At 32.9% G+C, this 21,179-nt stretch overlaps 1 protein-coding gene across 1 annotated transcript in view; it reads right to left on the bottom strand.

The window, feature by feature from the left end:
* The window catches only part of LOC145263298 (organic cation transporter protein-like), an 89,159-nt gene that overhangs the window by 35,024 nt on the left and 32,956 nt on the right, over positions 1 to 21,179 (bottom strand). Inside the window, exons 2-4 of the mRNA XM_080120378.1 lie at positions 10,503 to 10,734; positions 5,907 to 6,010; positions 1,116 to 1,270 (exon numbers count right to left, since the gene is read on the bottom strand). Of these exons, the coding sequence (XP_079976504.1) occupies positions 1,116 to 1,270; positions 5,907 to 6,010; positions 10,503 to 10,734 (491 nt within the window). The remainder of the gene's footprint in view (positions 1 to 1,115; positions 1,271 to 5,906; positions 6,011 to 10,502; positions 10,735 to 21,179) is intronic.

The following is a 21,179-nucleotide window of genomic DNA, read 5'->3' on the forward strand; positions in this document are numbered from 1 at the left end:
GAAAGAGTTGACCGTTGCAGACTCTATCAAACTCCTCCCCCAATTTTGGGTCGAAACACTTGAAATTTTAGATATCGATAACCTGGATATGAGTCAAACTTGTTGTCTGAAGATAGCGGTTTCAATCCCACCCAAAGCGTGCCAGAGGTTAATTGGCCAAAATGTGGAGAGACGACAACAACTACGGATGGCAGTGATGGCTGCGAATGCAGTTAGGAGATTCGAAGTTCCTATCCGTCGCGGTTACCACCTGAAGAAGGCCAGAGGAATTAGTTGGCCGAAACGTCGTGAATAAACAATCCAATAGAAAAAAAATGGAAAACAACAACTAATAAAGATGAGACTAACTTCGGTTAGTTTTCTTGCTTTAGGCATGGTAACACCTTTACACAGTGATTGCTAATCTCTAACTGAACTAAAAACATTAGAATTGCCATAGATCTAACAATTTATACCCTTGGTCTTATAATTTTGATCATGTGTAAAAAGCCTAATTTAATAAATATGCAAATTTTTAAATAAAATTTTTTTAATATACCTTTTTGTTTCCATAACCATTTTAGATTGTAGTATTATTAACTTTAAGTCGGAAGAGTTTAAAATCTACTCTAAAAATGTTTCTTTTTAAAAATCTTTAAGTGATCTTAAATTTTTAATCAACAGTGTATACTCGAGAGTCCAAAAAATGAAAAGAATATGCTGTTGTCATAGCCCTATTAATGAGTTAAAAATCCATTACTGTAATTAGTTAATTTGTTGTTACTATGAATATTTTTTTCCTTTTTTCGCATTTAAATACAATTATTTTGAGGCTTATAATAAAGATTATTTTCTCTCTTTTCCGGTTTTTGTTCCGCAGATGGGACGACGGTGACAAGCAAAATATCGCCCCTTTCGTGTCTTTATCATCTTCCTTTTAGATAGCATGAAAGCTGCTCCCATTTTTCATTTTAAGAATCGCTTTCTAGTCTGCTTGTTTAATTGTCCAGTCAAATGGTCAACAGAAACCAGGAGTGAAAAAAAAGGAAACAATTATCGTTGTAAATTAGTTTTTGTTTTTGTTTGATCGAACTGGAGAAATCATAACAAGAAATTTAAGATAAAAAAAAACTTACAGAGGATAAATGCACTCATGAAGATTCCTTGCCCTGCCGCTCCAGTTACCATTCGAAGGAAACCCAAACTAATGGGTTCATTGACGACATACAAAGGTAACGCAGAAGACAGATATAGAACAATGCATACGTACAGCGCTACTTTGCGTCCCTTCCTGCAACAAGATGATATTAAGGATTTAGTTTAGGATTTGGAAAATTACAAATTAATGTTTAGCATTTTGTAAGGAAACAAATGAGCGTGTACGATTTTGGAAGAAAACAAATAAGTGTTTAGTATCTTGGAAGAAAACAAACGAGTGCTTAGTATTTGGGAATAAAAAAATAGTGTTTGGATTTTGGAAGAAAACAAGTTAGTGTTTAGTATTTTGGAAGAAAACAAGTGTTTAGTATTTTAGAAGACAACAAATTAGTGCTTGGTATTTTGGAAGAAAACAAATTAGTGTTTAGGATTTGGGAAGAAAAATAATTAGTGTTAAGTATTTTGGAAGAAAACAAATGAGTGTTTTGTATTTGGGAAGAAAACAAATAAGTGTTAAGTATTTTGGAAGAAAACAATTAGTTTTTAGTATATTGGAAGGAAACAAATTACTGTTTAGTATTTTTGAAGAAAACAAATTAGTGTTTAGTATTTTGGAAGAAAACAAATTAGTGCTTAGTATTTTGGAAGAAAACAAATTAGTGTTTAGGATTTTGGAAGAAAAGAAATGAGTGCTTAGTATTTTGGAAGAAAACAAATTAGTGTTTAGTATTTTAGAAGTAAACAAATTAGTGTTTAGTTTTTGAACGAAAAAATAGTGTTTAGTATTTTGGAAGAAAACAAATGGGTGTTTAGCATCTCGTAAGGACACAAACTAAAGTTTAACATTTTGTAAGACAACAAATGAGTGTTTAGGATTTTGGAAGAAAACAAGTAGTGTTGAGGATTTTAGAAGAAAAAAAATTAGTGCTTACGTTTTGGAAGAAAACAAATTAGTGTTTAGGATTTTGGAAGAAAACAAATTAATGTTGTGGATTTTGGAAAAAAACAATATAGTGTTTAGGATTTTGGAAGGAAACAAACGGTTTTTAAGATTTTGGAAGAAGCTAAATTAGCGTTTCGGAATTTGGAAGACAAATTAGTGTTAAGCATTTTGGAAGAAAACAAATTCATGTTTAGGATTTATGAAGAAAATAAATAAGTGTGTAATATTTTGTGAGAAAACAAATAAATGTTTAACATTTTGGAAAAAAAACTAGTGTTTAGGAATTTTGAAGAAAGCCAATTAGTACTTTAAAATTTGGAAGACAAATCAGTGTTTTTAAATTTGAAAAGTGAAAACTTTGTGCTCAACGTTTTGGAAAAAAATGAAATTAATGCATAGGGATTTAGACAAAGCGATATTAGTATTTTAGAGGAAAACAAGTTGGTCTTAAAAGTGTTGAAATACGTCAAATGTCTATTTAAGATTATGGATGTTGAGAAGTTAATTTTATGTCTTCAGGGAGTTGGAAAATTAATGTTTACGATTTGTGAAGAAAGAAATTAGTGTTTACAATTTCTGAAGATGACAAATTACTGTAAAAAGATTTTAGAAATAAAGAAATAAATCCTTAGATTAAAACTACTTGATATTTTTAAGAAGACACGTTAGCTCCCAGAATTTTGAAAACAAAATCTAAATTATAAAAACAGTTGAATATAAAGGTCGGAGTTTAGAATTTTTTTTTAAATTTTGGAAGAAACAAATTAGTGTTTAGGGGAAGAAGACAAATCAGTGTTTAAGATTTTGGAAGGAAACAAATTAGTGTTGAGGATTTTAGAAGACACATTTATGTGACTTATGTATGGCATTATTTTATCAAATTCTGCTAGAATTTAATTTATGAAAAGTTATGTTGGGACGATTAATCGGAATTGGGAATCAGAAGAATCAGAATATTTTTGAATATCAGAATTGGTATCGAAATCGGAAAAAATGTCGTACCTATTTTCCAATGCCCTAAAACGATTTCTTTAATTATCTGTTGTATTTTTCTTCCAATGCTACTATTAATAACAAAAAATAAATATTTTTTATTTTAAACTTTTTATAAACCTAACATCTATAGATTACCCTCCGCAAGTATATTTTTTACGTTTGAGAAAATATCTGCACATTTAACATGTAGGACAAATAACAATTTTATAGATAAATATTTAGATATTTATAAAGAATTGGAATCGGAAATTATACCAGAATCGGAAATTTATTATGGAATTGGTAATTGTGTCAGATTTGGTGATTTAGTACGAAATCGATAACTGTATCAGCATCGGGAAAATATTGGAATCGTCCCGTCAGTAATATAAATAAGAAAGGATTTTGCTTTCATTTTGATACAACCATAACTAAAATGGCGATCTGTTATTTTCGTCAAAATTGGAAATATTTTCACATTTGCTCTCTAGCAAATATTTAGAGATTTATGAAGAATTGGAATTTGTATTGTATCGGATTCAGTGATTTAGTACAAAATCGGTAATTGTATCGGAATCGGGAAAAATACTGAAACCGTCACATTACTAGTAGAAAGATTTAACAATTTTAATTGTACCGAATTCAACTTCAATCGTCACCAACGCTCGCAATAGTAACACAATAACCTCGTGACTGCAAACGATACTTTCCCTTTCTCTCACTCAAGCTTGCTTTTTGTGTAGTTTTTCACTCTGTCTAATTTGCATGTGTGCCCTCTGTTTTCTCGTGATCTCGCGAGACCACAGTTTATAAAACACCAGGCGCCATCTTTTTTCTCTTTTCCCACCTAACACTTCCCTGTGGCAAGTCCAACCCTCCTCCGTCACGCCGCCGATCGCACGCACATCCACACAATGCACAAATACGCGGACGCTTGCTACTCTAGTAAGTATTACATTAATTGTAGGTGAATGTATTGCGCATGCGTTAAACGATGGTGTTAGTATTCACTGATTTTGGTGGCAGAGTAAGAAAACTATATGAAGCAGAAAATATTTGACTCATGACTAGGACTATGACAACAGCATATTCTTTTCATTGGTTTTACTCTCGAGTATATATCTGACACAGACAAAATTAATCAACCAAGGATCACATCACTCTACATAAAAATATATAAGATATCAATGGATATATACCTGAGAATCAAAACAAGGAAAAGAACATGCTATTGTCATAGCCCTACTCATGACTTGCACCGAAGACTCTACTATCCACGTGTTGCTTAAATAGCTATATATGAATGTAGTAGATAGGCAAGGAGATACAACAGAAAATAGCTCATAGATGAGGAAAAAGTCTAAAACTGGAAGTAAAGAAATAACACAGCTCTCGCCAGAGAACTGTTCTACAAGAGACCGACAATATTTTTCGGACATTTAGTATTCACCTTTCCGAGTACCATAGAGTGGCGAAATTCCTTCAATAGAATAGTATAAACATATAAAAACAAAACCCGTAATAAAAATGGAAGAAAATCGATTAGGTAAAGAAAAATATTTAATTTTCATCATTTTATTACAAAACACACGCGACATTATTTTTCGGACATCGTTGAAAAACTGTTAATAGTCTGTAATATCATCTTTTTTCTCAATAACGTTTATCAATCTCTTTTCATAATGATCACACATATGCACGATGACATCTCTACGTGTTTCTATTAGTTGTTTTTTGGCATCTTGTATTCGTTCCCATAGTTGAATCTATTTCGTTATTTCAGGTCCATCATAGACAAGTTGCGCAAGCATTTCCAAAACATTTTCTATTAAATTTAAATCTGGGCTTTTTGCAGGCCATTCGAAAGTAGTCGTATTCACTTCAGCCATCCATTCTTTCATGAGTTTTGACACATGGATGCTGCAATTGTCTTGCTATAGAACGAAATAATTCCGCATCTCTCTTCTTATCCTAGGTAGGGCTTTCTCGTCCAGGGACTGTTTGTAGCTTTCGCTGTTCTGTCGTCCTTTCAGCCACTCCAACCATATATTTCCATTAGCAAAGATCACACCCCAAAACATAACTCCTTCTCCTCCCATTTGTCGTGTGTTCAGTACAACAGGCTCACCCCTTCTCGGCCAAGTACACTATCCATAGATCCCATCAAACTTGAAACGCTTTTCATCAGTAAATATAACCTTTTTAAAGTCAACATGTTTTTTAACCACCTTTCAGCACTCTCCAGTCTTGCTCTTTGTGTTTCTTTATTAGTGTAATGCTAAGAAAGCCTTTGCATACTTCCAACCAATTCTATGCAGCGTTCATTGTACTGTTCGGACATTTACATCCAATTCACATTTCTCCTTCACTTTTTCTCCAGATGTCAAAAGCCGTGTCACAGTCCTCTTCATCCTCCTTTCAGCCCTCTTGCCAATTGATCTTTTTCGTCCTCTCTTCTTTTTTCCGCCCGGAGTTTGTCTTCAGCATGTATTCGATCGTTGATTTCGACAGCTTCAAATCCATGGCGATCCTTCTGATGCTGAGGCCATCTTCCCGCTTCTTCCGTGCCAAACAAAGAACCTCTTTTGAATGCATTTTACCTCATTAAACTTAATTATTTTGCCAGTAGAATAGAACAGATAATTGATTCTAATGATGACAACTAAGTGTACAAGCAGAAAAATTGCATACAGCAACATATACATGAATATGGCTCTTAATAAAATAGGATTTTTTGTCCGAAAAATAGTGTCGTGCAAGTTTTCGCAAAAATCACAACAAACTAAAATTATCAAAGCCAAACTAAAAAAAGTAGAATGAACTGATTATAATCGAGGTGCGTTTTACTTACTTGTCAGACAGGGTGCCAAAGAGATATGACCCCCAAAATATACCGACCATATAAAGCATATTCATTACTGAAGTAAGAGTTTTTCGGTCACAGACAAAATTCATCTGAAAATAAATATAAAAAATGTTTTTATTGGTATTTATTAGTGTTAGAACGCTTAATCGAAATCGGGAATCGAAAAAATCGGAACGTTTAGGGGTATCAGACTCGGAAAAATTTGTGCTTATTTCCCGATGACAAAAACGATTCTTTTAATTGTCTTTTTTATTTGTTTATTATTTGTTTGTTTTATTTGTTTTATTTATTTATTTATTTGATTAAAGCAAAATTTCCTATTTCTGGTATTAATAATAATAAAATAAATATTTATTAATTTTAAACTTCTAGTAAAACTAAAAATTATAGTTTGGATGTTCATGTCGCATTCGTGCCTTAGCCGTATGGATGCTCATGCTACATGAGCAATTTGGATGTTCATGCTTTATTTGTACATGATCAATTTGGATGTTCATGTTGTATTTGTACATGATCAATTTGGATGTTCATGCTGTATTTGTACATGATCAATTTGGATGTTCATGTTGTATTTGTACATGATCAATTTGGATGTTCATGCTGTATTTGTACATGATCAATTTGGATGTTCATGTTGTATTTGTACATGATCAATTTGGATGTTCATGCTGTATTTGTACATGATCAATTTGGATGTTCATGTTGTATTTGTGCATGATCAATTTGGATGTTCATGCTGTATTTGTGCATGAGCAATTTGGATGTTCATGTTGTATTTGTACATTAGAAATTTGGATGTTCATGTTGTATTTGTACATGAGAAATTTGGATGTTCATGTTGTATTTGTGCATGAACAATTTGGATGTTCACGTTGTATTTGTACATGATCAATTTGGATGTTCATGTTGTATTTGTACATGATCAATTTGGATGTTCATGTTGTATTTGTGCATGATCAATTTGGATGTTCATGTTGTATTTGTACATGATCAATTTGGATGTTCATGTTGTATTTGTACATGATCAATTTGGATGTTCATGCTGTATTTGTGCATGAGCACTTTGGATGTTCATGTTGTATTTGTAAATGATCAATTTGGATGTTCATGTTGTATTTATACATGATCAATTTGGATGTTCATGTTGTATTTGTGCATGAGCAATCTGGATGTTAATGCTGTATTTGTACATGATCAATTTGGATGTTTATGGTGTATTTGTACATGATCAATTTGGATGTTCATGCTGTATTTGTACATGATAAATTTGGATATTCATGCGTATTTGTGCATGAGCAATTTGGATGTTCATGTTGTATTTGTGCATGATCAATTTGGATGTTCATGTAGTATTTGTGCATGAACAATTTGGATGTTCATGTTGTATTTGTACATGATCAATTTGGATGTTCATGTTGTATTTGTACATGATCAATTTGGATGTTCATGCTGTATTTGTGCATGAGCAATTTGGATGTTCATGTTGTATTTGTACATGATCAATTTGGATGTTCATGTTGTATTTGTACATGATCAATTTGGATGTTCATGCTGTATTTGCGCATGAGCAATTTGGATGTTCATGTTGTATTTGTACATGATCAATTTGAATGTTCATATTGTATTTGTGCATAAGTAATTTGGATGTTCATGCTGTATTTGTACATGATCAATTTGGATGTTCATATTGTATTTGTACATGATCAATTTGGATGTTCATGCTGTATTTGTACATGATTAATTTGGATGTTCATGCTGTATTTGTGCATGATCAATTTGGATGTTCATGTTGTATTTGTACATGAGAAATTTGGATGTTCATATTGTATTTGTACATGGGCAATTTGGATGTTCATGTTCTATTTGTACATGATTAATTTGGATGTTCATATGGTATTTGTGCATGATCAATTTCGATGTTCATGCTGTATATGTACATGGTCACTATGGATGTTCATGTTGTATTTGTACATGAGCAATTTGGATGTTCATGTTGTATTTGTACATGATCAATTTGGATGTTCATGTTGTATTTGTACATGAAAAATTTTGATGTTCATGCTATATTTGTGCATGAGCACTTTGGATGTTCATGTTGTATTTGTATATGATCAATTTGTATGTTCATGTTTTATTTGTACATGATCAGTTTAGATGTTCATGCTGTATTTTTGCATGAGCAATTTGGATGTTCATGCTGTATTTGTACATGATCAATTTGGATGTTCATGCTGTATTTGTACATGATCAATTTGGATGTTCATGTTGTATTTGTACATGATCAATTTGGATGTTCATATTGTATTTGTGCGTGAGCAATTTGGATGTTCATGTTCTATTTGTACATGATCAATTTGGATGTTCATATTTTATTTGTGCATGATCAATTTGGATGTTCATGCTGTATTTTTGCATGAGAAATTTGGATGTTCATGTTGTATTTGTACATGATTAATTTGGATGTTCATGTTGTATTTGTACATGATCAATTTGGATATTCATGCTATATTTGTGCATGAGTAATTTGGATGTTCATGTTGTATTTGTACATGATCAATTTGAATGTTTATATTGTATTTGTGCATGAACAATTTTGATGTTCATGCTGTATTTGTACATGATCAATTTGGATGTTCATATTGTATTTGTGCATGAACAATTTGGATGTTCATGTTGTATTTGTACATGAGCAATTTGGATGTTCATGTTGTATTTGTACATGAGCAATTTGGATGTTCATGTTGTATTTGTACATGATCAATTTGGATGTTCATGTTGTATTTGTACATGATCAATTTGGATCTTCATGTTGTATTTGTACATGATCAATTTGGATGCTCATGCTGTATTTGTACATGAGCAATTTGGATGTTCATGCTGTATTTGTACATGAGCAATTTGGATCTTCATGCCGTATTCGCATATAAGTAGTTTGGATGTTCATACCGTATTCGTACATTAGCAGTGTAGATTTTCATTAACACTGTGGAATTTCCTTTCGTTTCCTACATTAGCAATAGTCTGTTTATTCATGCTCAATTGTTACATTAGCTGTGTTGATGTGTAAATTACTTTGTTCATTTTCATCATTGTTCCTCATATTTAATTTGTACATCATCTGCGTTTAGTCGTACGTTTCATATTGCGGCGGATCATACCTTTATTTTTAATTACATGCGTGGTTGGTAATTTTTACATTGAGTAAAACTGTCCACCTCACCAATGTGTGACACAAGGTCGGAAGATAGAAATGAGGCAAGCTCCCCTAAAGGAGAGGCACTCTTGCTATTAAAAAAATTGCTTGGACATTCCCGTGCACATTCCCCGGTCGGGGCGCCTCAGGCAAGCAATAAACTTGCCCCACCCGAAAGCCGAGTGGAAAAGCCTGGGAAAGAGGATCTCCTGAGTGATACCCAGACGATGTACCTTAGTCCGACAGGTACTAGGCCGGTTCCCGGCCCTGCACCTGTCGGGCTGAGTGTCAAGAATGGATCCTTGACGAGTACTCTACCAAGCCGCCTAAGCAGCAAGGCGACTCATCCTCATTGCTGATGAGGGTATTCCCTCCTAAATTTGGACGATTCTATTTATAACCATGTGTGGTAAAAACGAACCAATCAAATGTTAAATGAGTTTTATAAAGCAACTGAAGCTTGTGGGATTATCCAGTATTCTTATTCGTGTCAAAACGAGAAGACCGCTTGTTGTATAGGTGACGGACAACGCCGGAAAAATATCGGATATATTTCATACACGCAATATTGGATCCAGGCAAACCCAGATGCAAATTTGATTGCTGGCGATGACGTCAAACCTAAATTCCAATCGAAGAATCGAGATTATGAAACAATAAGAGACAATATTACACTCTGCATTAAAATTGCTAAAAGCACAAAAATCATACTACAATAGAAGAAAAACGTCAAAATAAGTGAACAGTAATTCCAATCAAAAATTTTAAATATAAATATAAGTCAAAACAAAGACAGTCAGATAGAATAAAGAAAGAAAGAAAGAGAGAGAGAGAGAGAGAGAGAGAGAGAGAGAGAGAGAGAGAAAACTGACAAACTTCTACCGTCGCCCGACCAACCAACCGCACCTCCATACCGACCCAAATTTCTCTTGTCATACTTCACTGTAAAATAAATAAAACTTTGTTGATTTAATAAGTTGTTGTTTGATTACAAAAACTACGGTCATCAGAGTATATATACTATGGAACACATTTCATAAAAGTGCATCTATAAAATATATAGACAATAATAAAACACGTTTTTGATAATGTTAATTAAATTCAATATTTATCTGATTTACGTTACTATTCTTTTTTGCTTGCACATCAATAGATTTATTTAAAAAGGATATTCATAAACCAATGATAAGAAATACCAATAAATTGTTTGGGATTTCATGATAAAAAAGCGTTATTCCTAGACGGAGGTAATTTGAAAATATCTGTTTTGTTTTATTTACGTTTGTGGATTGGATAGTTTTTCTAGACATTACAACCCGATTCCTTTTTAGAAACCAGCATTTGTGATGGGAGGCAATTGAATTTAGATTTTTCTGGAATCATCTTACCTCTGTGACTGCAGACGTTTTCCTTTGGGATTGGTCGTAAACCCATCGTCGACAGCTGACTTTTTCATGTTGACTGTCATTCCCAACGTAGGCACTTGAATTGTCGAGTTTAAAAACCTGACAATGTGAATATACAATATGTCCATTTTGATCCTTCTCGAACGGAATAGATTCATTAATTCCTGCTGGTTGACTTGAATAGGAATCATTGCTCAAATCAGGAACGGCGCATCTGGAAAAAGACAGAAAACTCTATAAAAGCACAAAGTACGAAAAGCATTTATATATATATATATATATATATATATATATATATATATATATATATATATATATATATATACTAGACTACCCGTGACCCTTTGGGTCAGTATGTTCTATTAGCTATGGAATTAATGTATGAGCATGACACTTGTGACGTAAAAAATAGTTTTTGTGACATAACAGAAACATTTCTATGAAAGTATATTAAAATGAAAAAATAATATAGGTAGATTTCTATGGGTCGTTCTGTTTATTTTTGAAAAAATACAGCTATTGAATTATAAGCAGTTTCTATACTTATACGTAAATGTGCACTGGACAGATACCATAATACTTAAAGTTAAATTCCAATTTTGATATATCTTTTCATCTAAACCAAAAAAAAAACCAACTGGGACGCTGAAAACGTACACAATAAAACAATACGTTTTATTGTCGCGTTGATTATTTATATGCAATGAAAATTTAAGAAAACATATTTTAGGGTTATTTATCTATGGTGGTAGTGTAAACGAAAATGTATGTTGTTTTTTAAGAAAGGTGTATTAAAAAATGAAGAATGAATTAAAAAAAAAAATGAAGGCGGGTGGTAAATCGCCGTTGTAAAATGCACCTATGGTTGTCAACGGGTTAAAGTAGATTTATTTGTAAGATGTTGCAATATTTTGAGGTTAATGGGGTATGATCACACACAGTCGGAAGATTCTATTTATAAACGATGCTGCTAAGAACTGGCGAATCAAATTAATTAACGTTCTGCTACCAACCAATCAGAAACCAGAATTGCTTCATAAATATTAAACCTTTTCTGGAGCAATTTCACATGCTCTTTCCCGGGTTTCGACACGGTAAGAATATTTTGTTCTGTGGAACTGTCTACTACAAACAAGTCACCTCCCAGGACTTGTGTGTAACAGCGAACCATCTGAAACTGTTCTGAAACTCAAAATGGCTTACACTTCTATATAAGAAAATTGCGTTAAAATAACTTAACCGTAATGTGGAAATGAACGATGTAAAAAATGCAGAGAGTATTAACAATTGTTTATTTGGATAATTTAAACGCGAAAAAAAAAAAACAATTGGGACACTGAAAACGTATGTTTATGTACGCATGCGCAACCGTAAATCGTAAAACGGATGTTGGGTTACAACACCCGTTACAAGATCATTTGAGTTATATATATATATATATATATATATATATGTTGTTGTTTTTTTTTTCAAACGATGAATACGGTTAATATTGTCTTCGCCTCGAAGCTCGTATTTATTTCGAAAGTCGCCCATAATTTGTTTGGATGTATATATAACATTTTTATTTATTTAATATTTTTAAAATAGTAATCTACGTTCACGCGTGTTTCGAGTTAATCAACTCTCATCAGCGTAGCTCGACGGTTTTTAGGGATCGAACTCCAGACTGTGGAACTCCACAATACACACACACACACATATATATATATATATATATATATATATATATATATATATATATATATATACTAGCAGAAGTACCCGTTATTGACTGGGTTCGAAAACAGCCTACAGAAAATGGACTGTGATTGATGAAAGTATGATAGGTTATGAAAAGGAGGGGGTTGTAAAGAGATAGGTTTTCATACTCAAAAATTTTACCCTAAGCAAAATATGATGAAAGTAAAGATAATTTTTGTGAAAATATATTTTTTTATATCAACTTTGTTTCCATTCGTAGCCAAGAGTGACCAACAAAATGATGCTTCCTTACAAAAAGAAAATGTTATATATATAATAATATAAATATACAAGAAATAAATGTTACCATAGTCAATAAAAGTTACTTTTATGGTAGAAAAGTTCATTGGTTTGTATTTTTAAGTAGTTTGTAACAAACATTTTTTTAAATTCACAAACCGGTTTTAAAAAAATCAAAATGGCAGCGACTTTGAAATGGAGAGCCCCGTTTTCAATTTGAGCATTCTGTGTTTACAATTTAAGAGAGTTCCGTCAACGTAAGGAATATTTCCGGTTGCGCATGCGTACATAAACATACGTTTTCAGTGTATAAACCTGAAGAATCCTAGAGTGGATAAAACGCGGAATATTCAGTGTAGCTTAATCACCATATATATTTTAGAACTTACTAACTAGCCCTACCTACGTATTGAGCACTGTGTAAGTAAATACGCATAAATTTATACTTTCGTATATTAATTTATGTGAGTATTACCCGTATTGCTCGAGGGTTTCTTTGATGCCTTTTTATGCTTATTTTGATCTGTATTTTTAGTAATTCCAGTATATATATATATATATATATATATATATATATATATATATATATATATATATATATATATATATGTGTGTTTTTTGTAATCCCAAAATCATTTTAGTTAATTTCGGTTATATTGACACCTTACTGACCAACGTAGCCCCCCAGACACAGTAGATGCAACGTGTCAGCAACAATCCAATTTCTCTGATTTGTCTCCCTTAATAGCGATTCTTCCTGTTCAAAAGCAACTACTTTGCCGAGGGTTTGGGGGCTCATAATTTCTTGAACCGTATGCGAAAGAAACTATAGGATCAACATCGACTATCTATTCGTTGTAAGCAGTTATGTGGTTATCTTTGTATAGTTCTACAATTAGTGTCGAAAAATTCCTTATCTTATATTGCATACTACTTGAGCTTGGTTGTTGAGGCGTATGCTTTGTTAAACCGACTTATAAGAAACCTCTGAATCACATTTTAACTAAATATGTGTGTAGACTGTTTTGCAATTTCTTTAGGATCAGTTGCTTGTTCAATAGACGTTAAAAAACAGAAACATAATTTACTTTGACACTGCTAAAAAAACGTAAATTTTCAAGTCTTATAAAATTTTTTTGCAGTTAATGAAAAAAATTAAGAAATATACGTGTGGAATTTAAACCATATCATGAAAAGAAAAGAAAAAGCACGTTATCAACTTAACCACAGTAGAATTTTTACGGCCCGTTGTTTTATCATTGTTGCTAAGCGACAACATGGAAAAAATGGCTTTACCGATGATAGATTAATTAAAATAACGATTTCGATTATAGGTAATTATCGGGGGTGTTCTGAGACAAAACTTAACTAAGATCACTCCCAGACTTATACACTAAAGTTCTGTAAATTAAAAAACAAACTGTTCAGCCATTTTCGGAGTCTATAAGGAACGAATTCAGACACACACCCGCAGACAAAGTTGCAGTTATATAATTGTAGAGAATATATATATATATATATATATATATATATATATATATATATATATATATATATATATACTAGCCTGGGTGCCCGGCTTTGCTCGGTTGTTTGGATGTGTGTGTTGAGAAAAAAAAAAGAAGTGGTTGTAGGCAGGCAGGTTCGAACCCGTACCGCGAAGGAGGAAAAGAAGATGAAAAAAAAACGTGACGTCTTTGCTGTTTCGCTGATCGCCAAACCTGAAGTGATGTAGGTTTAAATTAAGGCTAGTCAATCGAAAACATCGGCGAAAAAACCACCCAGTTGAGGGTGAAGTGATTAATGTTTTTACCCAATTTTTCCGTATTTGTCGTCCGAAGGGTCGGCTTCACAACGATACCGATCTCCTGAAAATCCGTCGCCTGTCGAAAGTTTTAAGGAGACAAACATACACACATATATACATACATTTAAACAAACAGGTGAGATTTATATTATAGATTACTAGCAGGGGTGCCCGGCGTTGCTCGGGTGTTTGGAGGTGTATGCTGTGCAAAAAAAGCAAAAAAAAAAACAAAAAAATTGGTTAATTTTTTAAAACTTTGACCCCTATTACGACCCCTTAAAATTTATTGTTTCGGGCTCAAATCACTTTATTAAGTTAGATCCAGGTTCAAGGAACCTAAATCTAAAATTTCAAGTGTCTAGACCCAAAATTGTCGGAGGAGTTTGGTAGAGTTCTTAAAGGTCAAATCGTTGAAATTTGACCCCTTAACAGCCAAATTTCTGGCTGACACCCGTCACATCGATTTTCCCAAATCTCAGTACCCGGTATTTCAAATTTCGAGTCTATAGACTAAAAATTGACAGAGTTATTGCGTAGGGAAATGTACACAGACAGACAGACACACAGACAGACACGTTCACTTTTATAGATATATAGATATAGATATTGGACGCAATATATAGTAAGGATTTAAAAAGTTAAAAAAAAAAATAAATAAACACTCGTGCACCACCACCGAGAATCGAAACCAAAACCTTCAGGTTACGACTTATTTTTGCCACTGCCGCCAATGATATTCACTGCAAGGCTAAAAATTAAAACATGAACCAATAGCTACTACGTTATGCGAGCGTAATGGCGGCGTTCAACCTTCACCTGGCAAATTCCATTTTTTTTTAAATTTTCACATTTTTGCACCGATTTTTCCGGGCTAAAACCCAAATATAAAGTCTCGTATGGATTCAAATAATTTATATATGAAGTTTCATATGTGTAGATCAAAAACTCTAGGAGGAGTTTGGTAGGCAAAATTTTTTAAACAAAAATATATACGTATACATAAATATATATGGATAAAATTTTGTGTTTACTATAAACTTTTTACGCAAATATTATACAAGTATAAATCAAGTAGAATATCTGCATGAATATAATTACACATAATAGTTAACTAAAGATGATCATACCATAAGAAAACCGAAAAAACTATCCAAGGGAATTAATCAAAATGAATGTTTAAAAGAATATGCAAATTAGCTAGGTCTTCTGCTAGTGAATGCAATTCCACGCCCCATACATAACAAAATTGTATTTTCTTTTTAAATAAATAGAGAAAGGGATTTTAATATGCATATAAAAATTGAAAAACGAATTTATAGGAGTATAGAAGATATATATATATATATATATATATATATATAAAAGTGAACGTGTCTGTCTGTGTACATTTCCCTACGCAATAACTCTCTCAAGTTTTAGTCTACAAATTCGAAATTTGATATACAGGGTACTGAGATTTGGGAAAATCGATGTGATCGGGTTTTGGACAGAAATTTGGCGATTAAGTGGTCAAAGTTCAACGATTTGACCTTTGAGAACTCTACCAAACTCCTCCGACAATTTTTGGTCTACTCACTTGAAATTTTAGATATAGGTTCCTTGGACATGGATCTAACTTAATAATTGGATTAGAGCCCAAAATAATAAATTTTAAGGGGTCATAATAGGGGGTCAAAGTTTTAAAAAAATTGACCTCTGCGGTCTCTTCCAAATTACTCAGACAATTTCTGGTCTAAATATTTGAAATTTTACATAAAGGGTATTCAGAGATAGGGCAAGCTTTTTCATCAGTTTGGGTCGAAATTTTTTAGTTACCAATATATAAATGTATGTATCTATGTCTGTTTGCATGTCTGCTTTAAACTTTCAATAGAGGCGACGGATTTTACCAAGATCAGTATCGTTTTAAAGTTCGACCTTTCATACGACAAATATGGAAAAATTGGCTAAAAACATTAATATCTTCGCCTTCAACTAGACACTTTTCTACAGGGGGGGGGTCACTTTTTCGCCGATATTTTTGAAAATTATCCTCTCCTTTAGATTGTCCAGCCTTAATTTTATAAAATGTTGCTTCCGGTTTGGCGGTGGTCGTAACAGCATAAACGTTAGGTTTTACCACGTTCTTTTCCTCCTTTGCGGTACGAGTTCGAGCCTGCCTTCCTACTACCACTTGTTTTTTTTGCTCAACATACACATCCAAAAGTGAACGTGTCTGTCTGTGTACATTTCCCTACGCAATAACCATGTCAATTTTCAGTCTACAGACTCGAAATTTGATATACAGGGTACTGAGATTTGGGGAAAACTATGTGATCGGGTTTCGGCCAGAAATTTGGCTGTTAAGGGGTCAAAGTTCAACGATTTGACCTTTGAGAACTCTACCAAACTCCTCCGACAATTTTGGGTCTAAACACTTGAAATTTTAGACATAGGTTCCTTGGAAATGGATCTAACTTAATAACTGGATTTGATCCCAAAACAATAAATGTTAAGAGATCATAATAGGGGTAAGAAGTAAAAAAATTGACCGTTTTTTTTTTTTTTGCTTAGCATACACCTCCAAACACCCGGGCAAAGCCGGGCACCCATGCTAGTATATATATATAAACTTAATTTTCCATTACTGGCATAAATGATGATAATGATATTTAATTGTATTTATTATGCTTTGTTATATTTATTATATTTTACACATACAGTTAAGCCCAAAATTAAGGGACAAAATTTTAAAACCTAATATATGTTAGAAATAACAACTGTGAAAAGCTTAAAATTTGATAACTGTTAGTCGTTACCATCCATAATCTATATAATTATAAAACTCAAATGACCTTGTAACGAGCGATGTAACCCACGTTCCGGTTTACGACATCCGGTTGCGCATGCGCGCACAAACATTAACCCATAACAACGTAAGCAAATAAACACAAATTGCTTCTTTTGCAGATTTTGACCTGCGTACTGAAATATTAAAGTTATTATTTCGAAATTAAGATTTAACATCGGAAGAGTGGGGGTGCTTCGCAACTATTCTTTATTATAACTATACTGTCGTTATTTTCTTACAACTTAACAACTTTAACCCGTTGACAACAAAGAACAATTGTAGTAAAGCCAAGACTACTACTACTACTACTACTACTACTACTACTACTACTACTCTCTATCCGTCCCTTTTCCTTCCTTCCTTCCTTCTTTTTTATTTTTTGTTTACATTTCCAGATACAAAATAGTTGTGTGAGAACGGTGAATTTGTTGACACATTTACTAATCTGTTTCAATATTAGTTTTATTTTATTTTATTCATTTAGGTTTTATTTTTTGCCTCAAGTTTTATCAATTATTTTTTTTTTAGATTTTAAGTTTCTATAACTTAGTTGAAGGATTCCAATATGGGTTTTTCATTCTTATATTTCTCATCGGTAGGTTCATGTGCGTTTTTGCTGCTAAATGACTTGCGTCGGCGTTCGATTCGTAGGAAAATCATGTTTAATTTTCGATTTTTGAGCGATTATTCGGAAAAATAGGTAACTTTAAACGAATAGGGAGGATTTTTTTTTTCATGTTTGAGTGATCCGTCCGTGATTTTTCATTTTAATATACTTTCATAGAAATGTTTCTGGTATGTCAACAAAAACAAAAATATTTTCTTTACGTCACAAGTGACACGCTCGTACATGAATTCCATAGCTAATATAACATACTGACCCAACGGGTCACGGGTAGTCTAGTAACATACTAAAATTTGAATTATTTGAAGGATAGAAAAAGAATTATAACATTTATTTATTTTCAAAATAGGAACGTCCAAAAGTAAGGGACAAAATTGAGAAAAACAACGTAAACAGTGTGCTATGTTCAAATTTTTGATTTCCTCTAAAGAATGTCTTACTTAGTCATTTGTAAACGTTGCATCAGCCGGCACCATGGCGAAACGGCAAAAACTTGATTACTCTGTGAGACAAGCTATTGTGAAGCTACACAAGGAAAAGCACACTATTAGAGAGATTTCAGAGAAAGTGAAACGTTCCAAGAGTGTTGTAGGCAGGGTTGTTAAATCCTACAATGATACTGGTAAAATAGTGCTTTTAAAACCGGCAGACTCAAAAAACTTCGGCAACAGAAGATCGAATAATGCGGCGTATGTCATTAAAGGACCGTTTTAAGTCTTGCACAGAAATTAAAAGGGTTATGAATAGTACCTCATATGTTAATGTGTCAAGACAGACAGTTTCAAGACGACTGCAAGAAACAGGGCTGTTTAATCGAACGCCAGGGAAGAAACCATTTGTTAGTTCGAAGAATAAAAAGAAGAGATTACAGTTTGCAAACATTTGGACATATGAAAATTGTCAAAAGTATTTTTCAGTGATGAAAGCAAGTTTAATTTATTTGGAAATGATGGAAAAAAAAAGCAACGTAAAGAGACGTGTTGGTGAAAGATTAAGTGCAAAGTTTACTAAGAAAATCGTCAAGTTTGGGAGCGGAAGCGTCATGGTATTTGGAGTGTTTTCTAGCCAAGGTATAACGCCTCTTGTCCGGTTACAAACTTGTGTAAACGCGCAAATCTATAAAGAAAACATTGTTCAAGATCATGCTGTGCCAATCATACATAATTCAGGTTTCGATAGGGCTACCTTTATGCAAGATAATTCCCCATGTTATGAGACAAAGGTGGTAATGAGTTATTTTAGCGAGCAAGATTTCGAAATTATGGAATTTTATGGCTGCTTGCACACAAGCCAAATTGCGTGTTGAGCGATAAGACATTCTTTCCATAGGCGGCTATTTCCATTTCCGCCCAAGCCGGTTTCCAGTGAAATATAATTTATTTGGAAATGATGGAAAACCATTGTAAAGAGAGGTATTGGTGAAAGATTAAGTGCAGAGTGTACTAAGAAAATTGTCAAGTTTGGGGGCGGAAGCGTCATGGTATTTGGAATGTTTCCTAGCCAAGGTACAACGCCTCTTGTCTGGTTACAAACTCGTGTAAACACACAGATCTATAAAAACATTGTTCAAGATCATGTTATGCCAATCATTCAGAATTCAGGTTTCGACAGGGCTACCTTTATGCAAGATAATGTCCCATGTCACAAGGCAAAGGTGGTAATGAGTTATCTTAGCGAGCAAGATTTCGAAATTATGGATTGGTCACCGCAAAGTCCTGACTTAAATCCAATAGAAAATCTTTGGAAGTCCTTAGGAGTGAAAGTTATGGAAAGAAATCCTACTAACACGGAGGATTTGTGGGTGAAACTTAAAGAAGAATGGCCTAAAATTAGTATCGAGGATTGTCAAGAACTGATGCATTCCTGTAGTCGAAGACGTGCAGCTGTCATTAAGAGCAAGGACATTTACTAAATATTAATTGTACATGTATTTTTATTGTTTTTTGGCTGTTTACATTGTTTTTCTCAATTTTGTCCCTTACTTTTGGACGTTCCTATTTTGAAAATAAATAAATAGTTGTTATAATTCTTTTTCTATCTTTTGTAAATGATTCAAATTTTAGTATGTCATTATGAATGATAACGACTACCAGTTGTCAAAATTTAAGCTTTTCACAGTTGTTATTTCTAACAAATATTAGGTTTTAAAATTCTGTCTCTTATCTTTGGACGCTACTGTACCACTCTCACACACACACACACACACGCACACACACACACATACATAGATACACATACACACACACACACACAAACACACACACACACAAACACACACAAACACACGCACATACATACATACATACATACATACACATACACACAAACACACACAAACACACACACACATACATACACACACAAACACACACACACACACACACACAAACACACACACACATACATACACACACACAAACACATACACACATACATATATAAAGTAGAAATTATAAATATTTTAAAATAATCTTTAGTAATGGCATTCTTTATATAGAAAATCATAACGATGTGTTTGTTCAAATAAAAATGTTTATTTTCATCTGAGCTTTCGAAATTAAAAATTCTTTATCATATTAATTGTTTTAATTTTTCATTGTCTTAGGTTAGATTGGACTTTGTGTTTTAAGAAAGGGCAGTCTGAGTTTGTTTGAATCAGCATGAAGTATAAACATTATTTTTTAAAACATTAAATTCGCCAACATTTACAGAAAAAAAATATTTCCGAAAGTTCAAATTAAAAAAAAAAACTTCTCTTTTGAATTCTATTATTATTATTTTTTTTTTAAATAAGTACATTGTTATGGTATTCTATTTAAAAAATCAAACGTTACGAAATTTGATTTAAAATTGTCTATATTTATTGTGTTTTAAACCGGCATAGCCGCGCAAAGAAATAACCCAGATTATTCTTTCTTATAATAAGAAGTCCACTTTAGCATCAGACAATGAAAAAAATTTACTTTGCCAGAGAAATTACTTCTCACTAACATGACACATAGCAAAATCCTACACCTTTACTGCTAAGATTCCTAGATATCGAAAAGCCTTTTACTCTGCTAGTTTCTTTCCTTGGACTTTGGAATTCTCTTACTGTTTTCATGCTTCATAGAGTGTACTAACCTACAGAAATTTAAAATTTAAATGTGATGTGAAAAGATATTTTGCGGCTCAACTCCCCACAGCCTACTGTTATATATTATTCCAGGCACTAGTCCCTCATGTTCCAAGATGCAAACAACATTGTTTTGGGGTAAAAATAGTAATATATATATATATATATATATATATATATATATATATATATATATATATATATATATATATATATCTTGTCTCTTGCTCGTCCGTCGAAGTCGACGATGACCAAGGTATCAATTAGTTCGGCGTCGGGGGTTTGTGGGTCCTGAGATG

This window comes from Euprymna scolopes, chromosome 38 (assembly GCF_053919585.1).
Source record: "Euprymna scolopes isolate OS-2025 chromosome 38, ASM5391958v1, whole genome shotgun sequence".
In the NCBI taxonomy this organism is placed as follows: Eukaryota; Metazoa; Mollusca; class Cephalopoda; order Sepiida; family Sepiolidae; genus Euprymna; species Euprymna scolopes.